Source organism: Sycon ciliatum, chromosome 2 (assembly GCF_964019385.1).
Source record: "Sycon ciliatum chromosome 2, ocSycCili1.1, whole genome shotgun sequence".
Taxonomy (NCBI): domain Eukaryota; kingdom Metazoa; phylum Porifera; class Calcarea; order Leucosolenida; family Sycettidae; genus Sycon; species Sycon ciliatum.
The window spans coordinates 6,365,031-6,391,600 of NC_088644.1; the positions used below are offsets into that span (position 1 = coordinate 6,365,031).

At 45.6% G+C, this 26,570-nt stretch overlaps 1 protein-coding gene across 2 annotated transcripts; it reads right to left on the reverse strand.

Moving 5' to 3' along the window:
- Positions 1–3: 3 nt before the first annotated feature.
- On the reverse strand, positions 4–25,949 carry LOC135808423 (uncharacterized). 2 transcript variants are annotated; one of them, XM_065321609.1, is made up of 8 exons: positions 25,447–25,949; positions 6,439–6,856; positions 4,901–4,916; positions 4,056–4,127; positions 2,399–2,443; positions 2,043–2,153; positions 1,738–1,803; positions 4–1,091 (listed from the first exon to the last, which is right to left on the reverse strand). In XM_065321609.1, exons 2-8 carry the CDS (start codon positions 6,853–6,855, stop codon positions 589–591), a joined length of 1,230 nt encoding a protein of 409 aa, XP_065177681.1. In that variant the 5' UTR covers position 6,856; positions 25,447–25,949; the 3' UTR covers positions 4–588. The 2 variants fall into 2 exon arrangements, with proteins under 2 accessions (XP_065177681.1, XP_065177683.1); XM_065321611.1 differs by lacking the exon at positions 25,447–25,949 and having other exon boundaries at positions 6,439–7,046.
- Positions 25,950–26,570: the final 621 nt, after the last annotated feature.

The window sequence follows — 26,570 nt, forward strand, 5'->3', positions numbered from 1 at the left end:
TCGTTGATTGGTGTAGCGCGGATACCATTAGAAAGAAGATTGCTGTGAGGATATAGAGGTAAAGGATTGCTATACAGTGAAGTCTGCTCATATTGAGAAGGCATCTAAACTATATACTTCATATCTCATAGCTGTGAAAATATAATGAACAGTCATAATGCACAGCCAAAAGGAGTGCCTACCTACTAGCATGAATGGAATACATGTGACCGGAAATGAATAGAGAATTATATACATTGCTCAAGTAAGAGGTCAAACTTGCTCAGAGATCAATTAGAATTCTATATTCAAAAGAAAAAGAAGATATATAAATATAGCAGGCTTTCAGTAAGTAGAATTTCAGTAATTTAGTGTTCTCAAATTATTAGCACAGGAAAATTTCTTCGCAAGAAAACATTTGCTTGCAGGCAAGAGGAAAATTATCTATTCGATCATGGTCTTGAAAAATTAGCTTTGATATTGGTATTTTTACAACTGTTGCAGTTCCCAATCCTTGCCTTCTACACATAATTTGTCACTTAGCCACTGCCATGTGAAATTGGGATTCCTAAGAAATTATGTCGCTTAGACTCTCAGATTCCCAGGGAATTAGTTTCTCACGTAGTGGGTTTGAAGGCACTGGAATGAAAGAACCTGCATGCCTCTCCTGCGCGTTAACAAGGAAACAAAGTTGCTCCCGGTGTCACCAACCGTATGGGAGCACATGATCAGCTCAGAGTCCTTGCCCAGCTCGTGAAAGCTATCTAAGCGCACTTGATGTCGAAGTTCTTGACATTGGGACGTGCGTGGCGCCGGCAGTCGAATAGGATCACTACTAACTACCAGAGTGCTGCCTGGAGAGTCGCAACACTGCGACGCTTGATGGTCGCATGCGCTGCCGCGGACCTCCTGGATGGAGATGTTCACGAGGGTTTCCGACGACATGACGAACTGTAGCGTGCCGGAGTCACAATCCTTGTGCCTGTAAACCATGGTGGCCTTGACCTGTACTTGATAGAAACCTGGAGCTTTGATGTGTAATGCAGCCACACCAATGCCGTCTGGATCACCAGCAAACCTGCTGTAGTTGCTCGTGAATCTATCAAACTGACCTGCGCACATACCGAGGGGACAAATGAAATTGGCAAGGAGTCAGTTCTTCGCTGGAGCCGGTTTAATCTACACGATCAGACCTATCCTTTGAGAATAAGCACACATGCAAGCAGCAGTTATCTTGGCCATAAACCCTCACAGAACCCACCAGCACCATAGCTTCACATGTGTGCTAAGCACACTGTTTGCTGAGTGCTCTTAGTACACAGCAACTGCTGACCGTTTCGGCCAGGTCTTTTCCCGAACAAAATTTTTTAAGGCAGTGTGGGTGAATGCAAATTTTTTAAGGAAAAGGAGATGAAACAAAGGGCTTCATTTCCTTAGAGGATGTTGAGTGTGATATTGGGTGCAGTTGGTGTGTCATTCGGACACTTCAACCATTCCATACCACAGCTACAATAATAGAAGTGTCTTGTATTAAAGCCTATCTCACATAGAAGCCTGTTTTGAATACAAGCCTGATTTTCAAGTTTCACTGTCGCCACATAAGCCTGGTTTTAGTGTTGACATACAAAGAACATCCTGGTGTGAATAGAAGCCTAGCCCTGACATCGGTTTCAACAGGAATAAGCCTGGCTTTATTACGCGACATTACGGCAGACAAAATGCTGTTACTCATATTCTATGAGGTTTTAGAACACTCACTTTTAGTGCTGTTCAGCGTTACCACGCCTGCGTCAACATTAGTCGACACGCCCCAGTAATCGGCAACTGCAGAACACACACACACACATTGCAGTACATCATTAGCACATAACAGTGCTGGCGTCGCCACTCCATACAATGCAACTCAATATAAAGTAAGCTCTATACTAGCAATGATAGCTGCAGCTACACACGCCCGTACAAACACAGCAGCACACACACACACACATACACGTGTGCGCACACGCACAATGGGAAACAGGATACATCGCATTGTAAATAGTCACAGGTTTGTTCACACTCACATGGTGCTGATGGGCCGGGAGGTCCAGGTGGTCCCTTGCACCCCTTTTCACCTGGCATGGCCCATCCAGTCATACCCTTATCTCCCTTTATGCCGGACAATCCTTGGTCGCCTGTTGAATGGAAAAAGTTGAATGGAAAACGTTTTTAGAAGCAGAACACAGAGATTCTACAGGAATCAGTGTACATGTGCAAAGTGCTCTGTAAGGATACTGCCAGTCATTCCGGTCCAGCTCAGCTGTGATAATACATCACTACATGGGATATCTGACAATGTGCATACAAGTTGTAGCCTTGTAGGGAAATAATGATACACTTGAAGACAACCATTACTCAGGAAGATCTGTTAGTAACGCACCTTGCGGTCCCTTCCATCCAGTGTTGCCTTTGGGGCCAGCTGTACCTGAGCAAAACACAATTTAGTACAAAAGTTATCGACTATTATGTAACCTTACCAGAGCAGGATAGATGTAACAAGTACATGTATATGAGCTTCCAATCTATCTTCTAGCGTGTTAACTTTCCCCAGCAAACTGTCCCAAGTGAGTTAACTGTAGTCTACTAGAAGTACAGTAACCTTGGAGAGTGTAAATAAACCTAGGAAGAGTGCAGAGCAAGCAGCTGTATGTGCTGTTCAGGAAATAGAGGATATTTTTACTAAGTGCACAACCTACTCGTCAGAAGGGGAGAAGACAACAGAATATACAATAACAAAACAGCAGGGAGAGTAGGGGCTGCAAAGCAAGCCTGTGCTGGTGAGGCAAGCCCACAACACAGACATACAGTCTCAGCGTTAATAGGGGCTTGCGCACCACAGCCTAAAAGAAGGGGTGATTGAGTGCGGAATGCTTTTTCTCTATTTTTTGACTTGTTTTACTTCTCAAATCCAAACGGGAATTTCTTCCCAATAACAAGGTAGCGAAGAGGGAAGAAAAAAATGCTGATGGTGTCTGACAGGTTAACTTTTAAGTTTTTTTATAAGCGTCCTGAGCTCTGGAAAGGAACTCACTATCAGTCATTGGCACATTACAGTCAGCTCCAACACAGCATTATTCTTTCGAAAACTGACTATGGATGATAACTATAAACTGCATTATTTCTTGTCTCGGAGGAAAATGTTCAATTTATACACTGCCCAGTCATTTCGTACACATATAAGTGTATGCACATTTCATCGGTGGGACTGTTGTGGATTCCAATTACGTTCTCTTGTGATAGTCATCAAATATAATAAATCACTGAGAGGTAGACAAAGATGACTGAAGTGTGTATATACATGTACAGGTCGTCCCTCGTTAATACATAATCTCTGGGACTTGACAAATGTTATGTATTAACGGGGTTTATGTACTAAACGACAGTGTACATAACTTGCTTGTATACCAGAATTTTTCACTTTTTTCAACTTTTCTGAGTGTTTCTTGCTGCCATGACTAGGGAGCGAGATATTCTTGATACCCTCGATATAACATAAAAATTATGTTATAACGGTCACAGTCAGCGAAGATTCTACAGTTTACATGATACATGCCCAGCCGCCGCTGGGCCCCAGCGGCGCCTGTACAGTCACTCGAAAAAACAACAGAGCTTTGTCGGTTTGTGATGTGCGCTCTGATTTCTGAGCTAATTGCGTCCACAAGTAGAAACTAGAACACGATGTGCCTCCACTGGAAGGCCAAAAGAACAACAAATTATGTACTATTGAGGTAGGTGGCATGCAGGTACGGAGAAATGTTATGTACTAACGGGGTTTATGTACTAACGAATTATGTACTAACCGACAAAATTTGTATAGAAGTGACCACGTTTCGTCCGGGACTTGAGATTTCTTATGTACTAACGGGGTTTATGTACTAACCGGACTCGTATTAACGGGGGACGACCTGTACATGTATATTTCTGCTGGAATTCACAACAGTGTACATGCACATGTATGTATTGACCACGCATATTATTATATTCATAGCCGTATTAAAATATTTGTCTCCTCAGTGGCAATTGGTGAATTGAATTACCTTTCTTTCCACGACGTCCGAGTTCACCTTTGTCACCTTTGTCACCCTTATCGCCCTTGATCTCATTGCTCTCTGAAGCAACGAAGAACACGAACACAAGTGAGTACAGGTAGGATAATTAATGTGTATTGTATGAGAGGGCTCCTTGGAGTTCATTCATACTTTGTAACCCCTTTACGGTTTTCTGTGCAAATTTTGACTGGACAGAAGATGCACAGCTGCCTTTTAAACGAATCACAATGAAACTCCTACATGGAAAAGTCTGTTGTGAAAGGTACAGGCAAGTATTTCTAATCAGTGAACATGATTGCAATGTACCATACAGGACGTTGATGTCCCCTGTATCCTTCATTGATGCATACCGATACTAATACATGTAGTACACATCAAGTTTGGACCAGGGCACCATATCTTCTGGAATTGGGGCCGGTCTTTCATTACCGTCTGTCTGAAATAAGCGCCAATTAGGGCTTTTGCAGGATATTTCACGTTGGGTGAAATTTTAGGGCTCACAAACTACTACGTGTCTCAGGCAGTATTGCCGAAAACAACGTAAATTGCCCAATCAATACCTGTTGGTTTCTGATGTGGTTAGAATATAGATCAGTTGGCATCTAGAGCATACTCTAATTTCATAAATGTCTGGTGCTCAAATTTTAGGTATCAGGGCAAAAGAACAGGCTAGGTTAACACAAATTTTAGGTACAGAGAAGTTCCCTATTGGATAATGTGTGTCAGTGTTCGGGCGGTAATCAAAATTTTAGGTACAAAAGAGATGTACCGAAAGTACCAAAAATAGAAGTTCACCGAAAAAACTTGAGAAATTCCAGTACTATGGAACTTACGCCTTCGCTGACGGGCCTGCATAGAGTACATAGCGTATCAGAACATAAGCACAACAGGACAGACAGAGAGAGATAGCAAGCATAGTTAAAGTCTTTGCTTGGCAATAGGTACATGTATCCGTATCATGCTTGAAAACAGAATACTTGAAACAATTTGATAAATTAACAACAGCTGCTGGAATCATGCACACTACACTGGGGGACATGAAAGATAGAACCACTGCTCTTCGGAATCGTTCTGTGTAAGAACATGTGTGTATTTGTCCATTCATTCATTTCGTGGGCATTTCTAGCATTGCAGCCATGCAAGCAGGCATGCGGATAATGTGTCATTATCAAAGGAGGCTCGTGAAGCCGGTCTCACATCATCAGCACCCCCCCCCCCCCCCAAAAAAAAACTTGAAAACAGCTGATGATGCCGTTACAATTTACTGGTTTACTGAATTTACTGACTTTTACTGATCATCCCTGCTGACTCATCATTGCCATAACAGTCCATGCTCTTGCAAAGTGCAAAGCAGAGCTAGTCACCCAACTGCAGCAGTTACTTGTAGATCTAGAGATCAGGACACTTGCTGGGCCAACTTTGCCCTGGGCAATGATTCTAGGGAAATATCTGACAGGCTGACAGGCTGAGCTTGGGGCTCAGGCCGTCAACCTGAGCTGAGCTTGGGGCTGAGGCTGGTGATTGGGGCTCAGTGGCTGTGGCACTTAGACACAATCATGGCACTCACACAGTCCCAGCCAACAACTTTGCCAACCTCACAAGTAGGTTCCCCATTCTTGACTGTTGCGCCCGGGCCATGTGATTCACTGACCCTTGGTCACAAAGAGTGGACAAGTTCATGGATGTTCCCCTGATCCGCAAATGAGCACTGTAGCTGCCAGTACTCGCAGTCACCTTACAATACTACTGGCGTACTGGCTATACAGCGCTGCCTAATGCAGTGATACTGCATGGTTGTACACCAGTACATCTATCCTGCTTTGCATACCCATCCCATCATACCAGGATACCCGCTTTAATTTTATGGAACAAGTATCCATCCGGCTCGGCAGGAAAGGTAAGCTCCAATGTTGGAAGCAGCCACTTGGCTGAGCTAGCTTCGAGTCGAGTGCATCTACATTGTACATCTACACCTAGCTCTGTAGCAAGTATCCCGTGCCCTAGTCAACACACTTGGAGACAAATTTCGGGATTCCCCGTTTGAGTGACTCAGTCTGTTGATAGGTACACAGCATGCCGTTGGGCTAGGGAGGACATGGGGGGGGGGGGGGGGGGGAGCTGCCCCTTTTTCAATCGCACTTTCATTTATGTACTAGTATTCCTGAACCATATTTACTGAGTCTGTGCCTGCAGCGGCAGTATGGAGAGATGAGCCTCGAGCAAGTCCAAGGGTAATGGCACGCCGTATTTACGGATAGTCTAGCGCGCCCGCCTAGGCCAGGGTCATGTTCAATCCCAAGTCATGTAGATCTACACGATTGCAAGATATAAAATAAAAAAATTAATGGTAATGGGATGTAGCAGCACTTACCGATCGATGATATTGTTCATTTTCTAGCTCAGATTCAGCTGGAATCACATCCCGTTTTACACGATCATCCTCCACTTCCACGGCGGAATGATGTTGTGGAGTCTGGTGACTTCGAGAGCCGTGGCCGAGTGCCAGCATCTGCCTCTCCAGCTCTGTTAGCCGTCGCATCAAGTCTCGTTGACTGACAATCCACGTACTAGTCTCGTCCTCCAGTTTTGTTTGCAACTGTTGCAGTTCCGAATCCTTGCCTTCGCACAGAGTCTGTAACATCTCTATCTTTTCGTGATGGTCGTGCATGATAGCAAACGTGAGCAGCATAAGCACCGCGAAACAAGTTACGGACGTCCATTTGTACCAATGAGACGTTCGGGCCTCCGCTGCAGCCACCGGTATGGACCCTTTCGAAATGTTATCCATTCTGGAAGTCGATACAAAACATACGAACAAGAAAATGCAAGTAATTTCGACGAACTAGTCAGAGAGGAATGACCAGAATGGTGTCGTTGTCTTTAGTGTGAACACCAGTGTGAGTATCTTAGAACCAACCGGCCTCATTTTATACCCCACCACAGCTGTAGACGACATTGCTGAAACCCGTCCAGGCTCGTCACCCCACGACAGGATATACATTGTAAATTTTTCATCGGACGATGAGAACACACGATCATTCATGGGTCAGAAACGCGCTTTCGATGATTGACATGATTGATGGAGGAAAGAATCCTTGCTCGGGGTGGTTGTGCATGTGGGGAACCAGGATTCCCCTCGCGCAGTACTGTCAATGCAGTAGCCTCCACACGACCAGCTGTGCCGATTTTCCCGTAACTAAAACCAAGACTGTATCGATGGGCGTCGACCACCCGTACCCGTAGATCGTGCATTTACATCGTCACAGCCCACTCCATCGAGTGCTAGTGAGTAGTGTAGATCTACACAAGTCATGTACGTGTACCGGGTGTACTACACCGTAAAACACTGGCTGGGGCATATAGTGATAAGTAGATCAATGGCTATTATCGGTCGAGTCCGGAGTGGCACGTCGCGGCGCGTTAGTCACTGATCGAGTCTGCAGGTTCACGGTGGAAAACATGTTTGAGCGGTGCGTCAGCCCAAGGCAAGACACATAATGACTTTGGCTTTAAAAAACTATTGATACGATTATTGGCCAGTATACCCGGTAGAGTGTATGTTTCTCACGAGTTCAGAACATGTTTACCGAGACCACCACTCAATGACAATGTGTCCAACTAGTGTCGATTCATGAATGATGATAATGACGGCAGCGCAGTCGACAGTGTACAATGGTGTATGGCCGGGAAATATACCCAGCACTTAGAACTTGACATTGGTAGGTGGCGTGAGCACACAATCGCACATTTTAAAGTCTACGGTAGGATTCATCCAGAAAGCGGAAGCACGTCCACCTCTTTACGAGGCAGTTACCTTCTACGTGTATGTGCAATGGCGTGGGTTCTCCCCTCTCTTGAGATTCCACATGTTTGTGCAGAGATTGCGGACTACTCAATGCAGCGAGTTTGGTATCCTACGTTATTATTATGCTGGTCTTAATTAATTAAACGCAAACCATTCACTCACTCAATCTGTCTTCTCTGTGTTGACCATGGTTGACTGGGACCGACAAGTCACAACTACTAACTAGTATTTCACAGGACACGACACTGCACTGCCGCCGAAGTACGCCGTCTACCGCTACTCTCCCACTGGTACACACAACCAGGGAGTAGTACAATACGTATTGTACTACTCCCTGCACACAACCAGTGTTGTCAAGAAACCGCAATGATGAAAATTGATACATCCGTAGCTTCACACAGCAGATCACGACTGATTATATTATAGAACTACATGTATAGTCTAAAAAGTATATTGTGGAGTGGCAGATCACAACTAATACTCAGTTGAGTAACAGCCCTACCAGTCCACAGATTAGGGAAGCGCCCCACACCACCTCTCAAGCTGAACACTTACTGATTTTCCCAACACCATCCACAACACGTGATCTCCCGGAATGTTTTCTACGCATCATTTTCAAATCCTCATCTCTCTGTGGCTCTTAGGCTGGTCCAGCACGTGATGGTCATGCTGCAACCCCAGTTATCCCATAAAATGTGATAGCTATGCTTGCAGTGCGGATCCGAATGTACGCATGCAGTCGACACCCACCACTTAGATGTTGGTGTTTGGGCCAGTTGCAGTTGGCTAGCGACAGAACCGTCCAACAATCTACCAGCCATGCTACCACCGACATGGCACCTCAACACCTGGTACAGCCCCGTGACAAGGTAGCAAGAGATATTTCTGGGGACTGCGATGAGTTGGTGACCGTTTAAACCGGTGTCGGCCACACTTTGAACACTTTGAACACGCTAAACATCTTTTAAAATTAATTTAAAAAGTACCAGTATACACGTAGCAGCTGATCTTCGGAGAGCACCTCGTCACGTGCCGGAGACGAGTAGAAAGACTCACACAAGTAACAGTACTTCAGTAGTACTTCACCGTGTCTTAGACAGCAGATCGAATTGGAAAACTCTCACAGACTGTTCGGGGGAATGTTTGGTCACTTCCAAGTGCCTCTCAAGACGCCATTGTTCCTGATTTCGTAGCACTCTCGGGTACACGCAGCACGCAGTACTACCGGTATGCCTACCAATGTCTTCCCGGTGCGGGCGTGTGTGTCACCGAAACTCTACAAAAGTCATGCACAATGTTTGTCCTTCAACTTCAAGGTGGTTGGTAGTGGGCATGGTAGTTTTCACAGTGAAATCTTAAATACACTCCCAGCTGCCCTATCCCTTGCCTTGTTTTCCTCCTCTCCTCTATGAGAATCTTGCCGTATCCGAATGCTCTACGAACAGATCATCATGCCATTGTCTGGGAATGTGCAGGGAAGCCATTCAGAATGTCGTCCTTGCCATCCGAGGGGAACCAAAGACTTGAAAAAAATCTATGGTGCCATGGGAATTGTGGCAACGGTGGCTGGACGTAACACAACTACATAGTACATGACTAATGGCGCGACTATGAAGAACTGCCCTGCAGGACTTGAGGGCGGATGGTACTATTGTTTTGTTTCCTGTTGGCTGTAGCTTGTAGAATCTGGAAAGCTGGACACAATATGGGACAAAACAAGATTGTTCGATCACCAGGTTTGCAAAGTACCATCACTGGTAGCCATAACAATGTTCGTGACCGGATGCGACATGGGAATTTCGCTGCGTGCGTACTTCAGTAGACGCAAGAGTGCACAACTCTCAGTAGGCGGTCTACACCACAATGCAGTCTTACCTTCAAACTCCATTTCTACGTCCCTCGTGACCCGCTTTTCCAGCTGTTCACGACATGAACAGGAATGTTTGTTCACAACTGACCATTCGTTCGCATTTTTCCTCGACCTCGTAACCGGGCCACGCCTCACGCCGTCAAACTAGACATGCACTGAGCGTCAAAGGCCTAAAACGGTAGACAAAAGTACATACGCGTAGCTGCAATGCTAGTCCATCCTCGAAGCGGCTATAAAGCAACGCAAGGCCTGAAGCCAAACGCTCAAAGCAAGATACAGCTACTGCAGGAACGTTCAGAGATCAACTGAAGCTGTCTTGCGCAAATGTGAAGGGAAAATGTGGCCGGCTCTGAAACGCTGGTGTGATTTGCGCCTACGGGGAGGCGGGGGGGGGGGGTCCAGGGTGATAAAGCACACCAGGGAAAACTTAGTGTCTGAAGGAAACATTGTGAACGTCACACAGGAACGGTAAGAGTGGCGAGATGCATGGGAAATACATGTACACATCGGTGACAACACGGATAAAACCAGCATTCGTGGCGAGGAACCAGCACTGCAGCAGCCGTCGTGGTGTAAAGTGCCATCCATTATGCACCAGGGGGTAGTAAAATACCGATATTTCACTACTTCCTGGTTAGAACAGTGTTACTATTAAAATCATCGCGTCTAAAATCTATTATATAAAGAGTAACCCTCACAATCGAATACCTTCAAAAACATACTTCGAGGTACATGTACATGTACATGCGAGTGGTGAAACTAACCAATTCAATTGGCGAAAGATATAATCAGGCTGTTGACTTCTCAAGATGGCAGATTTAGTCTAGCGATTACGAGACTGCGCTCGAAACTGGTCGTGCGGTGAAAAGAACAGGACATAGCCTTCGGAGTGAATTTAACACATGGTTGGTGAAGTTAAAACATCGAGCCATGCATACACATTTGGTCACGTGCACCATGTGACCAGGAAATTTTACTAAGGCAGCAACCTTGCAAAGAACTGGGGTTTTCACGCGAGTTTGCCAAGATGACTGTCGAATAACTCCAAACAGTAATCTTTTTCGTGAGATCTTGAAAGTGTTTCAAACAATTTTGCATTCGCCTTCCTCCAGTAGTGTCCTTGGTAGGATCTTCAAGTCTTGCCGTACACAACGTAAGTCGCCTGTAGCCTTGCAAGAATGTTCTACGGGCGTGTGACTGGGGTGAGGTGTTGAGGTCTGTCCGGGCTCACTCCCCCTAATGAACTTGCCATACAAACCTCTGCCACAACCAACGGATCACCTTATATCCTCAACTCAGGTCTGTAGTTTACTCCTATAAGTACGTGTCCTATGACCTCGACGACAGCTAGAGCAAGCACTTAGAGGCTTCTGGGCAACATGGAAACCATACGAAAGTCGGACCCGCTCTAAATGGTTCAAAAACAATTCGTCCATCCGGGTAGTTGATTGCGGTCATAATTATAATGTGCCTAAGGAGGCGGAGAAGTCATCAACTGCAAGGCGACAACAGAGCGGGCGAGTGGTTTGGCGATACATGTAATAGTGTTTTTCCAATACATTTACCGGCTTTGGTGAGATCGATCGTACTGGGTGAACCAGAAACCAGCCGACTGGCTTGTCCGCAATCCTAGCTACTGGTCTGCGTCAAGGATCAAGGCACAGATGCTGCATACTGGATACAGCATCCAGCTGGTGATGCTAGCTGGTAAAGAACAATGGTGCTAATGAGGACATCAGCACACATAGTGAACAGATGAGAGAGAGAGACAGAGAGAGACAGAGCTAGAGAGAGACAGAGAGAGAGATAGCGAGTAAGTGAGTAAGTGAGTGGCTTTCTAGAGGGAATCAGATAACATCTTGGCCCAAATCAGGAAGTCATCAGCATCCTAGGCAGTCGTATTGAAGTAAAAGTACAGTGACAGTACTTCCCGGTCGCCTAGGAGAGACAGGCGGTGAGGTTGAAAGCCAGATGCAAGACAGCTGAACAATGGGAGGTCTGGTCAATATCGACGAAGAATGGTACTATCCACATACGATACTTCACATACTCCAATTCCTTTTTAAGGGGTGAGCAGTATACATGTACTCCAATATCTCATCGAAAGTAAGTTACACGCTGAAGCATTGTTCACTAGCCACACAGAAGATGAGTTGCACAGTGACAACACAGGTGGGTGGCATGCGTAGCACGCAGATGTTGACGCATTCAAGGCGTTGGTGTCCATTCTTTCTTCGGATTGCAACATCTGCAAAAACAATCCTGATGATGGCTCCTGGCCGAAACTTATATTGAAACATGACATTTTTGCAGGAAAGCAACCACTTGTGTTGGCCATAGTGTATACGTAGGGTATTCCATGTTCTGTAGTGGCTGCAGTGGAGTTTGTGCACCTTGTGAGGAGTTGTAATTTGTTACGCTAATGGTTGTATTTTATATTATTTTTACGAGAAACCACAAACCTCGAGAACAGAATACTGCATGATAGTGGTGGTTGCAATCGCGACTGTGGTGTGAAACTGGAGTATCTCCGCCAACCTGAGGTCTTGGCTTCATGGCGAGAGAAACGAAGAACGGCCCAGCAGTGAGACCACAGGTCGAAATGTCGCCCCTAGATGTGCTTTGCCAGGTCAACGAATACACCAGCCATCACCCGAGCTCTTTTTAAGGAGTCTATGTAGCCTTAGGACACCATTGAACCTTGCCCAGTGTAGCGACAGCATAATCAACACAAGGCTGAACATGATTATTGGCATGTCGTGGTTAGTTCCCTAGGATTCCACTGCCCCTAGCCTAGGTCATAATGTCACCTACTCGATCGAGCACGTGTCCTAGCCTCCTTTATTCTGCTTCCTATGAATGCGGAGATCATTATACATCGAGCATGTGGTTGATTCGGTGCTATGGGATATCCAAGAACACAGCTGCAGAAATGATGCCGCATGTCCACGCCCACTGGATCAAAGCAGTGAGTAGACCAGGACCGTCTGAGGCTATGTACACACACACACACACACGCATACACACACACGCGCGCACACACACACACACACAGGCTAATCTTCATCCAGTGGAGACCATCGAACCTTGGACTGATTACTGATGCAACCAACGCCACCAGGTCCTTTGCCACGGTCATTCTGCTGTGAGTGTGAGCATATACACAAGTCATTTGCAGGTACAGTCGTGGCCAAAAGAAATCCGATCCACAAGTCAAAGCATTTCCAATTACATTATATACACCGTCCACAAACCAACCCGAGAGCCGCAGGGGTCGCATAGTCTTGGCGCTACTTTTGGCACGCGTGGCTCGGATTTTCTTGGCCAGGACTATACTTCGAAGTACGAACATGCAGAGTGTGAGCATGTACACGTACTTCGAAGTACGAACGTGCTGCTACAGCATACCAACGCGAGTATTGTTGCAGCGTGTAATTAAATTAAAAAGCAGCCGACGTCTTGCTAAGAACTCTCTCCAGATAAATGGTATCTAAGGAGATTCACACCAAGCTTACCAAGCCTAATTTGGTTAACGGAAATGGTGTGCAATCAGCAATAAGTTTCTGATCTTCGCTGTCTGAAATTGGTAAACAACACAATTGGATTACCCGTAATCGTGCTTGTAGGATTACAAGGAGGAAAGCAAATGAGCCACAGAGAGACAATGATGACGATGAAGCCCAGAAATCAGATCGGGCAGACGGAGACAGAGTGAAAATAGATACTACATGTAGTACACAGAGTGCGAGAGAGAGAGAGAGAGAGAGAGAGAGAGAGAGAGAGAGAGAGAGAGAGAGAGAGAGAGAGAGAGAGAGAGAGAGAGAGAGAGAGAGAGAGAGAGAGAGAGAGAGAGAGAGAGAGAGAGAGAGAGAGAGAGACAGAGAGAGAGAGAGAGAGAGAGAGAGAGAGAGAGAGAGAGAGAGAGAGAGAGAGAGAGAGAGAGAGAGAGAGAGAGAGAGAGAGAGAGAGAGAGAGAGAGAGAGAGAGAGAGAGAGAGAGAGAGAGAGAGAGAGAGAGAGAGAGAGAGAGAGAGAGAGAGAGAGAGAGAGAGAGAGAGAGAGAGAGAGAGAGAGAGAGAGAGAGAGAGAGAGAGAGAGAGAGAGAGAGAGAGAGAGAGAGAGAGAGAGAGAGAGAGAGAGAGAGAGAGAGAGAGAGAGAGAGAGAGAGAGAGAGAGAGAGAGAGAGAGAGAGAGAGAGAGAGAGAGAGAGAGAGAGAGAGAGAGAGAGAGAGAGAGAGAGCGAGAAAGAGAGGCGGAGAGAGGGGAGGCAGAGAGAGGCAGAGAGACAGCCAGCCAGACAGAGAGAGAGACAGATGGAGAGAGAGAGACAAAGAGACATAGACAGAGGAAGACGGGGAGGGAGAGAGAGAGACACCGAGGAACAGAGATAGATATCGGAGAGAGAGCCGTATTGACGTTACCATTGTTATCAGGGACTTCGCCCAGGAATCCTTATCAGAGCGGGCTTGAAAGAAGTTGTAAAAAATCCTGAATCCATCACGGAGTATCAAGGTCAGCTACTGTCTTGTGCGATGATGGTCAAGGCCAAGTTGTGCTAAGTCGAACTACCAAAACATGATATTGCTTTGTTGGTTTCCAGAAGTAAAGTACCAATGGTGTTTGACAACTTTTTGCGAACTTGCCTTTTTATAATAATTATAATCTAATCTGTTTAGCCCATATACGATTCACGCAAGAATGCGGCATTACGCCTTATGCTATTTGAAGAACTCTCAGAATACAGCACTACAGTTGTTACGGTGACAAGATTCTAGTGACTGCAAGTTTTAGTGCCGGCGGACGTATTTTCTATTTGGTCCCTCCGTACTATCATTACCTCTTCCTACTAATACTATTACTTGATGTATGATGAGAGGGGTACAAATGAAATAACGATTATCAGCGGTAAAACACACAATGGTGCTGGAAAGGCTGGTCCGGACATGAACTGACCAGCGAGACCGATTTCGGCGACCTTACATTGAAGTCTGAACCCGCATATTCAGTGACTCTCTGAATACGTACAGTATAGAGTAAATAGTATAGGCAACATTTAGCTTCATTGCGATACGACAATAGTCCCCCTAGAAATACATGTATCTCCGTGCAACACTTTAAGCCTCCGAATTCTCGGTAATTCACTTACAACATTGTCTGTAGCCCGCACCTAGCGGAGCATCAAATGTTCCAATCTTGTTAATGACTCCTAGTCCACTTCCTTCCAGCCAGGTTGCGTTGTCGGGTTGTTGGAAGATTCGATGAGGGAGCCAGAAATACTGTCCAGGTGCGCCACAGAGACTGCGACCCTCACGAACACAGGGTGACAACCCAGTTCAGGGAAGAACAGAAAGCTCCAATATCTCCCCCAAGTCTTATTGAATTCAGATATCATACCATTGGACAAATGTGCCCGCTTCCTTTCCTACAAATTCACAGTGGATAGCGTTGCTTCTGGAGGGAGCAATATTATATGCTGGAATCAAGTCACAATCTCTGCGTGCGTGACGACCTTCGTGAGCCTCAACATCCCGCCACTGGCACTGGTCAGCCACTCACAACTTCTCATGCATGAAGTTAGCTTGACAGCTGCCCTGTAGCTACACACGTGGTCATTGGTCCGGCTGGTGTCGGTGGTGGAGCGTGGCACGGTGGCGCCCCAAACAATGTGCTAAATTGTACAAGTCGTGTTGCTACACCTTTCATATTGGGGCTTGGATGACCTGTACTGGGCAGTGAGCGCTCGCCGGACTCGGGTACATGTACTCTGGAGATGCCACATTGTCCCTTTGAAAGTATCCATACGTGATTCTACTCTGAACTAACATTAATTGTCCTGAAGCGATACAAAGACAATGACGTGTGACGTACAGTATTTTTGCTTGTCGGCCCGGCAGCAGCACTCAATCTTGACATGGTGATTCTCCTCTATCCTGGCATTCCTTAAATCAACATTAGCATACAGCGACGGCATCCTACACAACGATTGCACAACCTGAGGATTTCCCGTGAACTTCATAATGTTTCGATTTTTGACGTGACGCTGCGCTCGGACGACAGGCGAAATTGCTCGAGGCTCTGAGCGGGTTCAGAGATAATTGCGCGGATCACAGCTCTATTGTACTCAGGCATGCTTGCAATTCATTCCGTTCTTTGGGTGATATTGCACTACATTTCGACCGGCCCTATGTCTTCACTCACGAGACGGATATGTGCTAATGCGAGCACTACAAATTGGATCTTGAGGATACCTTTCATCTGTCGACTTTCCACTTTCAAACACAATGCAGCCAAGAGCCTGACCTGTTTGAAAATAGAACCAGGCCTGTCAAAATGAGCTAAGCGCAATTGCCAATGCACAGTGGTAACGTTATACTGTATAGTTCTTGACTTCCTGATGTGAAATCATGTGACGACAAACCCGGCTCTCTTTCGACGTTGCAGTGGGCATTGCCTACATACACTCAGTGCCTGATTATAGTCGATCTATGCTGTACGCTGTAACGTATGCGCAATGGCTTTATGGAGTTCAGCCACCCTGACCATGTCCTCCTACTCCGCTGGTTCCGCAATCCGCTGACCCTCCTCTATCTTGAGGGGTCGAACTGTGTCCATTCGTGTACTTGTCCTGCTCGTTGAGCGTATTTCCTGCTCCGCGAAGAAGCATCTTTCAACTTCAGCAGACCACGTGATTCGATCATACTGGTATGCATGCAGTGACTGTGAACATGTGGATACAGCCATGCACATGTACATGCAGTTATGGGTATTGTGTTACTGATCATGGTGCGTTGTAACACTATGCTGTGTTTCTCCTCCTCCCACTCACACACTGTATATGGTTGGTTTGTTTTTTAAATGATTTCAGTTTGCTGCTTCAACAGTACAAAGTACAATTATCAGATTATTCAAGAGGGAAGAACGAGAAGAGAAAGGTAAAACAGAGCAGAAAGGAAGATACAACTGTAAGAACCATGATCTACTAGCACACTACGGCAGGGACAATCTGATGACATGCGAATACCATGTACCTTATTCGGTTAGACAACCTCGTAGGGTATCGAATTCTCTTCCAGTGGAGAGCCGCAGGCAGACTCCTTCGCCATATTTAACAGACACAGACTCCTGTCCAACAGTCTCTTTTCCAACAGATAATAATGGCACAGTACTAGTATGCAGCCTCCATTTTCTTCGTTTCAAAAACTTCTTCACGCGCTTACCCAAGGTACTGGATAACCCTGCAAAAGGATAACAACCACAGCCGGGCTGATTGGCTATCATCGGACAAGAAGGTATCTGACCTTGGTACTCCAGCAATCGATTCACAACAGTCTCCTTGTCATACATCTTCGCAATCATGCAAATGCCTCCCACGTATTGTACTCCTGTACTCCTAATCAGCTGCCTAGCATCAGTTTAGATCGATTCCAATTCCAAAACAAAAGGCTGCACCTCACTCAACCAACCGCTGACTCACACGCCTGATGTGTTCAAGCTGTTCAAACTGGGTCCATTGTTATTAGGCGTATACCTGGCTTGACTCTCACTACATGTAAATGAAGTATACAACAACAACAACAAACTCGGCGCTGGACATTCCGTCTCCGTGCGAGCGCATGACAGGTGCGAGCGCCAATCAAACTGCGACGGGCTCCCCAGTTTCACCGGGATGTTCGGCACACCTCCAAGGCACTGGGTGATCTGATTTCACTATGATCAGGCTTGTAAAGTTAGTTGTATGCATTGCATCCACAGTGCTGATTCCCCGCGATTTGCCTTCAGGGGACGAAGCAGTCCAGAACCTGACACTAAACGATCTGTGTCTACGAATAGGCTTTTCTGTAGTTGATTAGAACACGTCATGCGCCTCAGGAGTTACATAATTGCACATAAGTATATCATTACCCGATATCTCCGATCAGTATCTCATGTTGCCACCATACGGAGCTAGCAAGATGAGCAGATACCGATAGTGATACGGCTGACTCCGCGATCTATGCCTTATTGCTTCAGCTTTCGCGAACACTGGCATGGCAGTGGGTGTGAGGACATTATAATTATGCACGTGATTGAATTGCACAATCCAGAAGCACATGCGCACGTCCAGACTACTCAACCTGGTAGTATACAATACTCCGGGTTGATCTACACTTGGTATACACTTGGTAGATCAAGTACAATTGTAGTTCGCACTACTTCGAAGCACATGTGCATGTGAAGCACAGCGAATGCTGTGGTACGGTAGATCAATCTGTCGGCCTCAGGTCCAAAGCCTCAAGGAAAACCTTGGCAAATACAGTCATGTAACTTAGTAAGCACTGCATGGTAGAACTCATCCACCAACACTACAGTCACTCACACAATCGTCTGCTCCGCGGAAAACAGCGATGTATCAAGGTAGCGATCTGGAATTCTTGCGCTAAGAGCCCCAAGCCAGTAATGCTAATAGTCAAGAAATGAAGCTACTGGCCAAGTATCCTTTCAATATGGGCCACCGGTCAGTGACTAATATTCTTGACATCACTTAGCCTCGCCATTGTCGATAGTGCCGCTGTGTTCTGGAAATTATGTTCTGTGAGACTACCTACTTCAGAAGTACAACAGTGTATCTTAGTTTAGGATCATGGCCGGGAGCACTATCGCCCTGGTCTAGTGAAGGGCGTGCACAGTAACAAGCATAATCCGACTAAGCAGTCCGGTTTACCATGGTTACCTGGCATTAATGAAAGCAGACAATGCACATGCACGTCATCACACTCTGCGATAATTGTAGTTATCAAAGCGTATGTAGTTTAATGGAGGAATGCGCTTCTAATAATAATTTTATTAATGTTCACAGACGGTCATTCCAGGCCACCCATCAAAGAGACCAGTAGTAGACTGAGTTGGTCGGGCAAATCTGCAACACACTCCTCCGGGATTTTGGCCTCGTTGTCCTTAAATATCAACATTAAAATGCTGTGAAAAGACGCTACACACACCCTGATATCTGCATGGGCTGTTTCGCTGTTACGTACACGTACACGTACTGAAGTTAGTTTCAGGTACTGCCACGGTGCGCCGGCGATCATGGGACAACATGCGGTCAGACGGTATCCGGTCTGATGATTGCCCAGTGCGTGAAACCATGGAAACAGGTAGCCTTTAAAGTTGTAGCGAAATAGCCTACCACCACCACCCGTAGTACTGAGTACTGACTGGATATCTGTATCGCTCTGCTCTTACAATAATAAGTACAATGTTCATGTTACATGTAGGTGTGTGGTAGCCTGGCACAACATGATTGTAGAAAAACTTCTCTGAGCTGGTTGTGTTTCTGAACACAATTGTATAGCCGGTGGTAACGCGGACGTGCGAAATGTTTTCTACAAAGGACTTCGTGACTCTCTCGAGCTGCCCCTATTGCCCTCGCTGCATTTGTCGGCCATGGTAGGCCCAGTGTCAGTGACGACGCGGATGACAAGGTAGATCTACCAAGTAAATTAAAAAATGGGCTCAGGTGGATGTGCAGCTGGAAATGTACATGTACATGTAGATCTACAATACGCTAGGCCTGCGTTGAGACCATAAACGCGCAGAAGTTTCCAGTGGTACTAGCAGTGCCAAATCATGGCGCCTGTGAAAAATGCACTTCAGGGCTATGGGACAACTTCCTTTGTAAGTAAAGTAACTTGCTTCGCACGTTCGCGTTGACATTGAAACTCAACACCGTTCGGTGTAGAATTGAATTTTAACCATACATGTACATTTGTACGTCATCAGCCTGCCTAATCTCTGCTAGCGACGTCACCGGATAGGGTAGACAGTACTTGCATTCACTACTAGTACTGAGTACTAGTAATAAACACAAGTCAACAAAGGTTGCAGGAGGCTCTTGCCTACTAGTACTAGTACTTAGTACTCCCAATGTTCACTGCAATGGTCGAGACACTCCGTAAGGACGCTATCCACTTACTTACGGTAATCGTATCATACCTCGAAATACTTCTTGAGACCACCAAGCTAGAGACTCACTTCCAGCTACTCGCAACTGAAACTTTAGACACGTGACAACATCTACATTAAAATTGAGTTCGTCCCAAGTAGTTGAAAACCTGAATAGATCATGCTTCCACGGGCTAAGTACATGCATATGTACAACGTATTTGTAAAATTATAACCTTCGTGCACTCGTGACGCTTGTCCGGGAACCTTGGTGTAGCTCTCGATAGAGTATTTATGGGAGTACTATTAGGCTGCATTCCGCGTCGCCTATCTTGAGAAGAATGACGCCAACTAAGTTTGCATGTGAAACATGGACGCTTGACCTACTTGTACATGTACATTGTACTAGCCTCTGACCAGCATATTATTATGTAGACGGTGCGAGGCAACTTTTGTTACTTTCACTGATCAAACAATGACCAGTGCCCTGGGCAGAGCTTCTAACACAGAACATTGCCATTTCCTGGATCATTCAGCTCGGAGTTGTAAGAATTGTTTGACTTCTGTGATACTTGTACATGTACACGTATAAATTATAATACACTTCAAAACACATGAATATGTACCGGTACATGTATTATGACTGTTAACCCGTGATGTGAAAATGTGATAATGCAGCTCAGCCTTTCAAACTGAATAATTTTGATGGGTCAGGTGTTAAAGTGGCCTCCAAACCGACATTTACTAGTAACTGCACTCGAGCTTGGGTACGAGTCTCTTACTTCAGATCAATAATTATTGTCATAATGTACTACCCAACATTTAAAAAATTGCATCCATTTGCATGTACATGTAGACGTACTTACATCTTAGACTCAGACTACGCCCATTAGCAAGAGTATACATGTAAGCCCCTCTTGCCATTACACTAATCTCTAGGTTCGCTACATTATCTGTATCACTGCACCTTTGCTGTTGATCGCACGCGACATTCGCTTTAACTTTACATGGAAATCATGGTCGAGCATTAAACCTTGCACAATCGCGATGTAGTCTGTCATGGATACACAGATCATTGTTACAATCATGTAATTCGATTAACTTAATTATTAATGTTCCCCACCAATGCCATACAGTGATCTGTAACAGAATACGAAATGTCGCTGACAAGCTTCTTGTTAGCCTTCAAACCACCATGTACATGATGGTTTACATGTACTGCGTATCCCATGATAACAACGTCATACGAGTACGCAGACAGTTTAGAACACCAGTGCATTCGAATCTTGTTTGCTAAAGTCTAGTCTCTTCAAACGGACCATAAGAGAAGGAAAACCGAAAGGAGTTGACAAGACCACCCACAGCCTCGGAGCTGCGAGGAGTGGTAACAGCGATGACAATGCGGCTCAGTGACGCGACACGCACACTTGCGTTTGCCGTTATCAGCAGGCAGTTGATTGGACGATAATCATTGCATGTCACACGACCCATCCATTCCCGGGATCCCACCAGCACATCCCACAACGCGAAAAGAGGATCGAAGGTGATCGACTCGATGAGCCCTTCGTGCCTCACGATTTTACAGTGACATCTGACAACGTAATGAAACAGACTGACATTCGACTTTCCAGGAGCGGGGTAGGCACCTGACTGCACAACAAACATCGCAGTCTACAGTGGTTGTGTTCCAACAATGGCTAATGTGTGCACTTTCTTTGAGGGCAAAGGGTTGTCACGCACCATCTTGAAACAAAATTTGAATAAGCTGATCGCGTCAGGGCTACAAAGATAAATTCTCAGCACGTGCCTATGACATCTGCCATGTACTTGAAACATTACTGCTATTAGCCTTCTGTTGATTGAAGTCAACACCATTAATTTTCTATTGTAGGCTAACAAGGAGGTTTCATGGTAGGTGGACACACACACACATAATACTAACACGAACGGAATAGTGTAGAAAGGAGGTGTTATGAACCCTACCGACACAACTATCACAATTGCTAAGTCCATCACAAGGGGGGGGGGGGGTTTCTCCTGAGAGTTCCCCTCATCATAATATGGAACGAAACAAGACTTGTCAGGAGCAGCTACTAGTATTAGCTGTTACTTTTACGTAAAATCTTTATTTCTGGATAGCTGTCGTGGAGTGTGGCTGGTGAACTGTTTATGCTGGTGCCTGCAAGCGTTGTATGGTCTCGTCTGGTCACAAGAAAAATCTACCACTACCTTGTACTGTGACTTATCAAATAAAGATAGCATCAACAAATTCTAGATGACGATAATGGCGATGATGCACGTTGAAGTAGATGTACATAATCATTACACTTGCGTTGACGACGGACGAATGAGAACTCGAAGGTTGAAATAACAACAACAAAATTCAAGCTCCACATTCTTTGTAGAGTCGCACGTGGGTCTACCGTACCCTACTGCAAGCGGAATCACGTAATGGTCGTTTGCTGGCTTTCCTTTTACGGAAGTAACGCAAACCAGCCTAACCAGCGTTGCTATGTGAGAAGCTGAGAGGAGGGATTATTCTAAGCTGTATGTTACGATACTTTCATTCCGTTACACTGTCATCAGTGTAATAAGTTAATGCTTTAGATCATGGCGTGTTGGCGATGCCTGCATGGAGAGTGGGGATCCATGGCGGAATCATCTGTGCAGCCATGCGTTGAAGTCCTCACCTTTGACTTAAATTCTCTGATTTTTTAGTTCTATTCACTCCATACATAACTTTATTTTCATTATTCTATTGATTTGGTGAGACTCCCATGATAGGTATCCATATACCTCTGGAGAATCCGTAAATAAACAAAACTGAAACTGAACTGAAACTGAAGTGCTTGACATGTCACATTCGTGCCATCGTCATTCAAAGCAAATAATAATAAGATGTTTACTATCCTCTTCACAGCTCTCAACCTTCCTTTGTACTAAGTCGTAGTCCTATCAAGGTGTGTTTGACTTTGGGCCAAATACAATGTACTGGTGATTAGCAGACAATGTTATGCAAGGCAATGCATCTCCATTCACATTCTTTATCCTGTAACATGCATACAACCTGTCCTGGTCAGGCTCGTGTGTTTTGTAGCACAAGATGGCTACTGAGAGCCAGGTGTGGTCCTACATTATACATGTATCTACGGCTCTTCCAGCACCGGTCGCCCGTGGCAAATGTTTGGCACTAGTAGTGCACTGGAATGAACTGTTGAGACCCCACATCTGACAGAAAGACTCAGGCGTAGATTGTCTGATCAATTTTCGGGGGGACTCCAGCGATGGGCTCGGGACCATGTGACCACGAGGCAGATTCACACTCAGAAACGGAATTGCCGTACCAAATCCTAGATACCTCTCCTCCAATAATTATGAACTCAGTATTCCTCCAAGCATTCATGTACGTAAGCGATCCCTCATCATACTGAGAAGATATGGAGGACTTCAGTGAGCTTCTAAGTGGGCTGATGGGATACAGTGATTGCTGGCAGAAGCATGACTTTGCACAAGTAGACCATCCTCTAATGTAATGGGGCTATGCATGTACGTATAACATATTCCAGTAAAGGTGAGACAGCCTTTCGTTCCATCTTGATCCCAATGTTGCTACCTTGTTCTCGTTGTGTGTATAGGTGTGCCCGTGTGCGCGTGCGTGCGTGTGTTTTAAAAGAAGACATTTTTCTTCAGACTCTCCAATGGCTCTAGCCTCTCTCCAACTAACGAGCTCAACTGCGAACTGTCAAGAGAGGACCTTTCACGAATCACAGCGACAGTACATGTATACGAGTACACAGGGCTATACACGGTCATGGTTAACAGATACAGTGCATTGGAGATAGTACGCCAAGCCGCAGGTACCAGCCATGCACGCCGGACCATGCACGAGCTCGTACATGGTAAGGGTACATTGTACACACATGTATAATTATTATAATAATAGCAATTCCAATTCCCAGTCTACCGTTAGTAGTAACAGTTGTATACCGGTATACATGGTACATGCATCGCATGAAGAGACCTTTTCTCTAGCTACATATCATCTACATTGTGCATCAAAAGGAAATGCCTTGTGGTTCGGAGCGATATCTCCGTGTAGCTACATGTACTAGTACAGTGTACAACAGCCAAGGCCAAGGCCCTGAAGCCGCACACCCACATTGAGGATACATAAGTAATTATTTCAACCACATGACATGATGACATGATTATTTGATGGGGAAATGACCTGCTGACGTGGATGAAAGTTGAAAAAAGATCGAGGGCAGCGTTGCTATCGTCACGCGTTGGAATGCTATTCCCTGGCAAGTGTCAGTGTCTCCGGTTCTGTGCGTTCCCACTGCGGTTTTAACTTATTCTACTTGCGTATCTCTGAGCCATACATAATTATGTACATGTATAATATACATGTATGTATGTATGTATGTATGTATACTTTATTTGAATTCGCAAATCCAAACGAGCACAAATGCTCAATGACAAGGCAGCGAATATGTACATAATTATGTATATCTCGTGATCTTAGCCAGCTCAAGAACATCATACTTCATAGGGCCAAGGGTGACCTAGACTTTTTTTCACAAGATTGCCACAAATCATCAAGGTACAAACGGCGCCAGCAAAACTGCACAGGGAGGCATACCTACACTGTACATATACATGTACATGTATGCTGATATAGCGACGGCAGCCGCAGCAGACTGTTCAAGTGCTGCTCTGATAGACTTAATTCAACCGCCCTCCAAAGTACAACAACACTGTAATCGAACGCTCGGAGCATGATGCGTTGTTCACATATCCCTGGGCGCTTTCCGGATTCCGACACCGGATCCTGGAACAGTGAATGACGTCATCCTGCTCTGAATGTCGACTTCCCCGACCAGGTGCTAAACTTCATCTCGGCATGAAGTCCCTCTCTATCAAGTATCATAGCATTATTGCCGATATCATCGTGAACGTAAAAGGATTATCTGATCGCACATGCCTTTGCCTGCTGAACCACCGAATAAGTAAGTTTACTTAGTTTTGCTCTTCAAAAAGCATTGCTCAGTGCAGTAATACCCATGTAACATGTAACATGTTGTAGTACTCGACTTCAAAGTACCATCTGGAACTTTGTATTCGGTATTCATGTGCGTGCAAGCTGATCAACACGAACACGCCTCTCTTCTCCTAAGCCTAATCTCTGTATTGCTCTCCAAAGCTCTCGGTTCCCAGGTATTCCCAGCTATCTTTTTTTTTTTTTTTTTTTTATGAAAGTGCACATGCCTACATATAGAATGGAAGAGAAAAACAACAACAAATTCCTTCTATCTTGCTGTGTATGAAATTGTCAGCCACAGCACGTTGACCGAGGTGCATACATGCATGCTGATTCCCGGTTCACCGGCTGTCCTCACCCGTGTCTGTGTACAACGGTTAGGTGTGTTGTGTGTTAATGCTGCATAGGTGCCTCGACTACTAACTGTTATTATGGCATGCAAGCATGGCGGAAAACATGCATCCATTGTAGTGCCTGTGGTTAAATGGTCTACTATCCACGATAGGAATTAAGTGAATAGAATCATGCCCGACATCAGTATGCATTAAGGAGATAATTATGGCCACGACTAGCAAGTATCATCTTTTCCCAAGACAAGTTAAAAGCAGGCACTTGAATTAGATTTGTTTATTTGTCGTACCTATTTAATCACAGGCAATACTGCTGCTCTAGTGGAAGATTTCCCATCCCTGACCCACCTGAACCATCATCACAAACATAATAGAAGCAGTATCACAGCTTACCTCAGGATCAGACGTTGGTGTGCTTGATGGCCGTAGTAGATCTCTTCCAGGGAACTGATGGTTCTGCTGCTCCGAACTGGCGTGACGAGTAGTTTCTGCACTGTTCTTATTCAAAACTGACTGCTGTAGTCCCAGACCTCAATGATACCACGACATCTGCCATGCATAACATAGGACTCCGCGATGCCACTCACTTATTGCGTTCTGGCAAAGTTTTCTCGATGTACATCTGCTTTTATCTTGGGCAGAATCTGAGCCCGGGCCCATTGAGTATGTGATTTTCGTGTCGCGAGCTGTTTTCTCCAAACGAAGTTATGCGTCCAGCGGGAGGGGCACCCTAGGGTTCGAGACGTCTCGCTTCCGTTCAATTACACTTACAGCTTAGCAACTGCATGTACTTCAGCGTACACGACATTGCCATTGGTGCAGGCTGTGATCTTCAATCTTGCTGCAGCACATCTGCGGACAGCGCAGCGTGGTATCCAGCAGAAGCGCGGGAGCGGATGGCAGGAGCGCGTGAAATCACGGGAATACCATTGCCGGTGGCAGGACGACCATAAAGACGTGTGCATGCCGGATTCAGGAACACGCAGTCTGCCACTAGTTGCACTGTACCAGGCATGACGGGGCCGAGCGAAGCGTGCCACTGCAGCGGAGCAGACGTCATTCACGCAGCGTGCATGACAGAAGAGGGGCAGAACAAACAGAATGCTTGTCAAGCTAGGATTCCGCAGAAGTCAGAAGGCAAAGGCTAAAATGCAGGTACACTGACACTGGAGTAGTCGTGATTACACTGAACTGAAGTCTGAAGCAAGGATAACAGAATAGTGTTAGTACAATCAAGTCTCTAGATCTAATTGGTGCTGTTCACGTCAGTGGGTAATCTCACACGACATTGATAGATGAGACGCCAGCTTCAACAGCTACATGTCCGAGCTACATGTACGAGGTTGATTAAAACTAACAGTAACACGTGATGGTGGAGTTGTCTGTGCCCGTTCAGGTTCGTAGAGACTCACACACAGAGGGTGGTACCTAACTTGGACATTGCTGTGTTGTACGAACTAAGATATCCAGGTGCTTCAGAAGTTCAGACGTCACCGGCATTTCCTGGCTACAGGGGC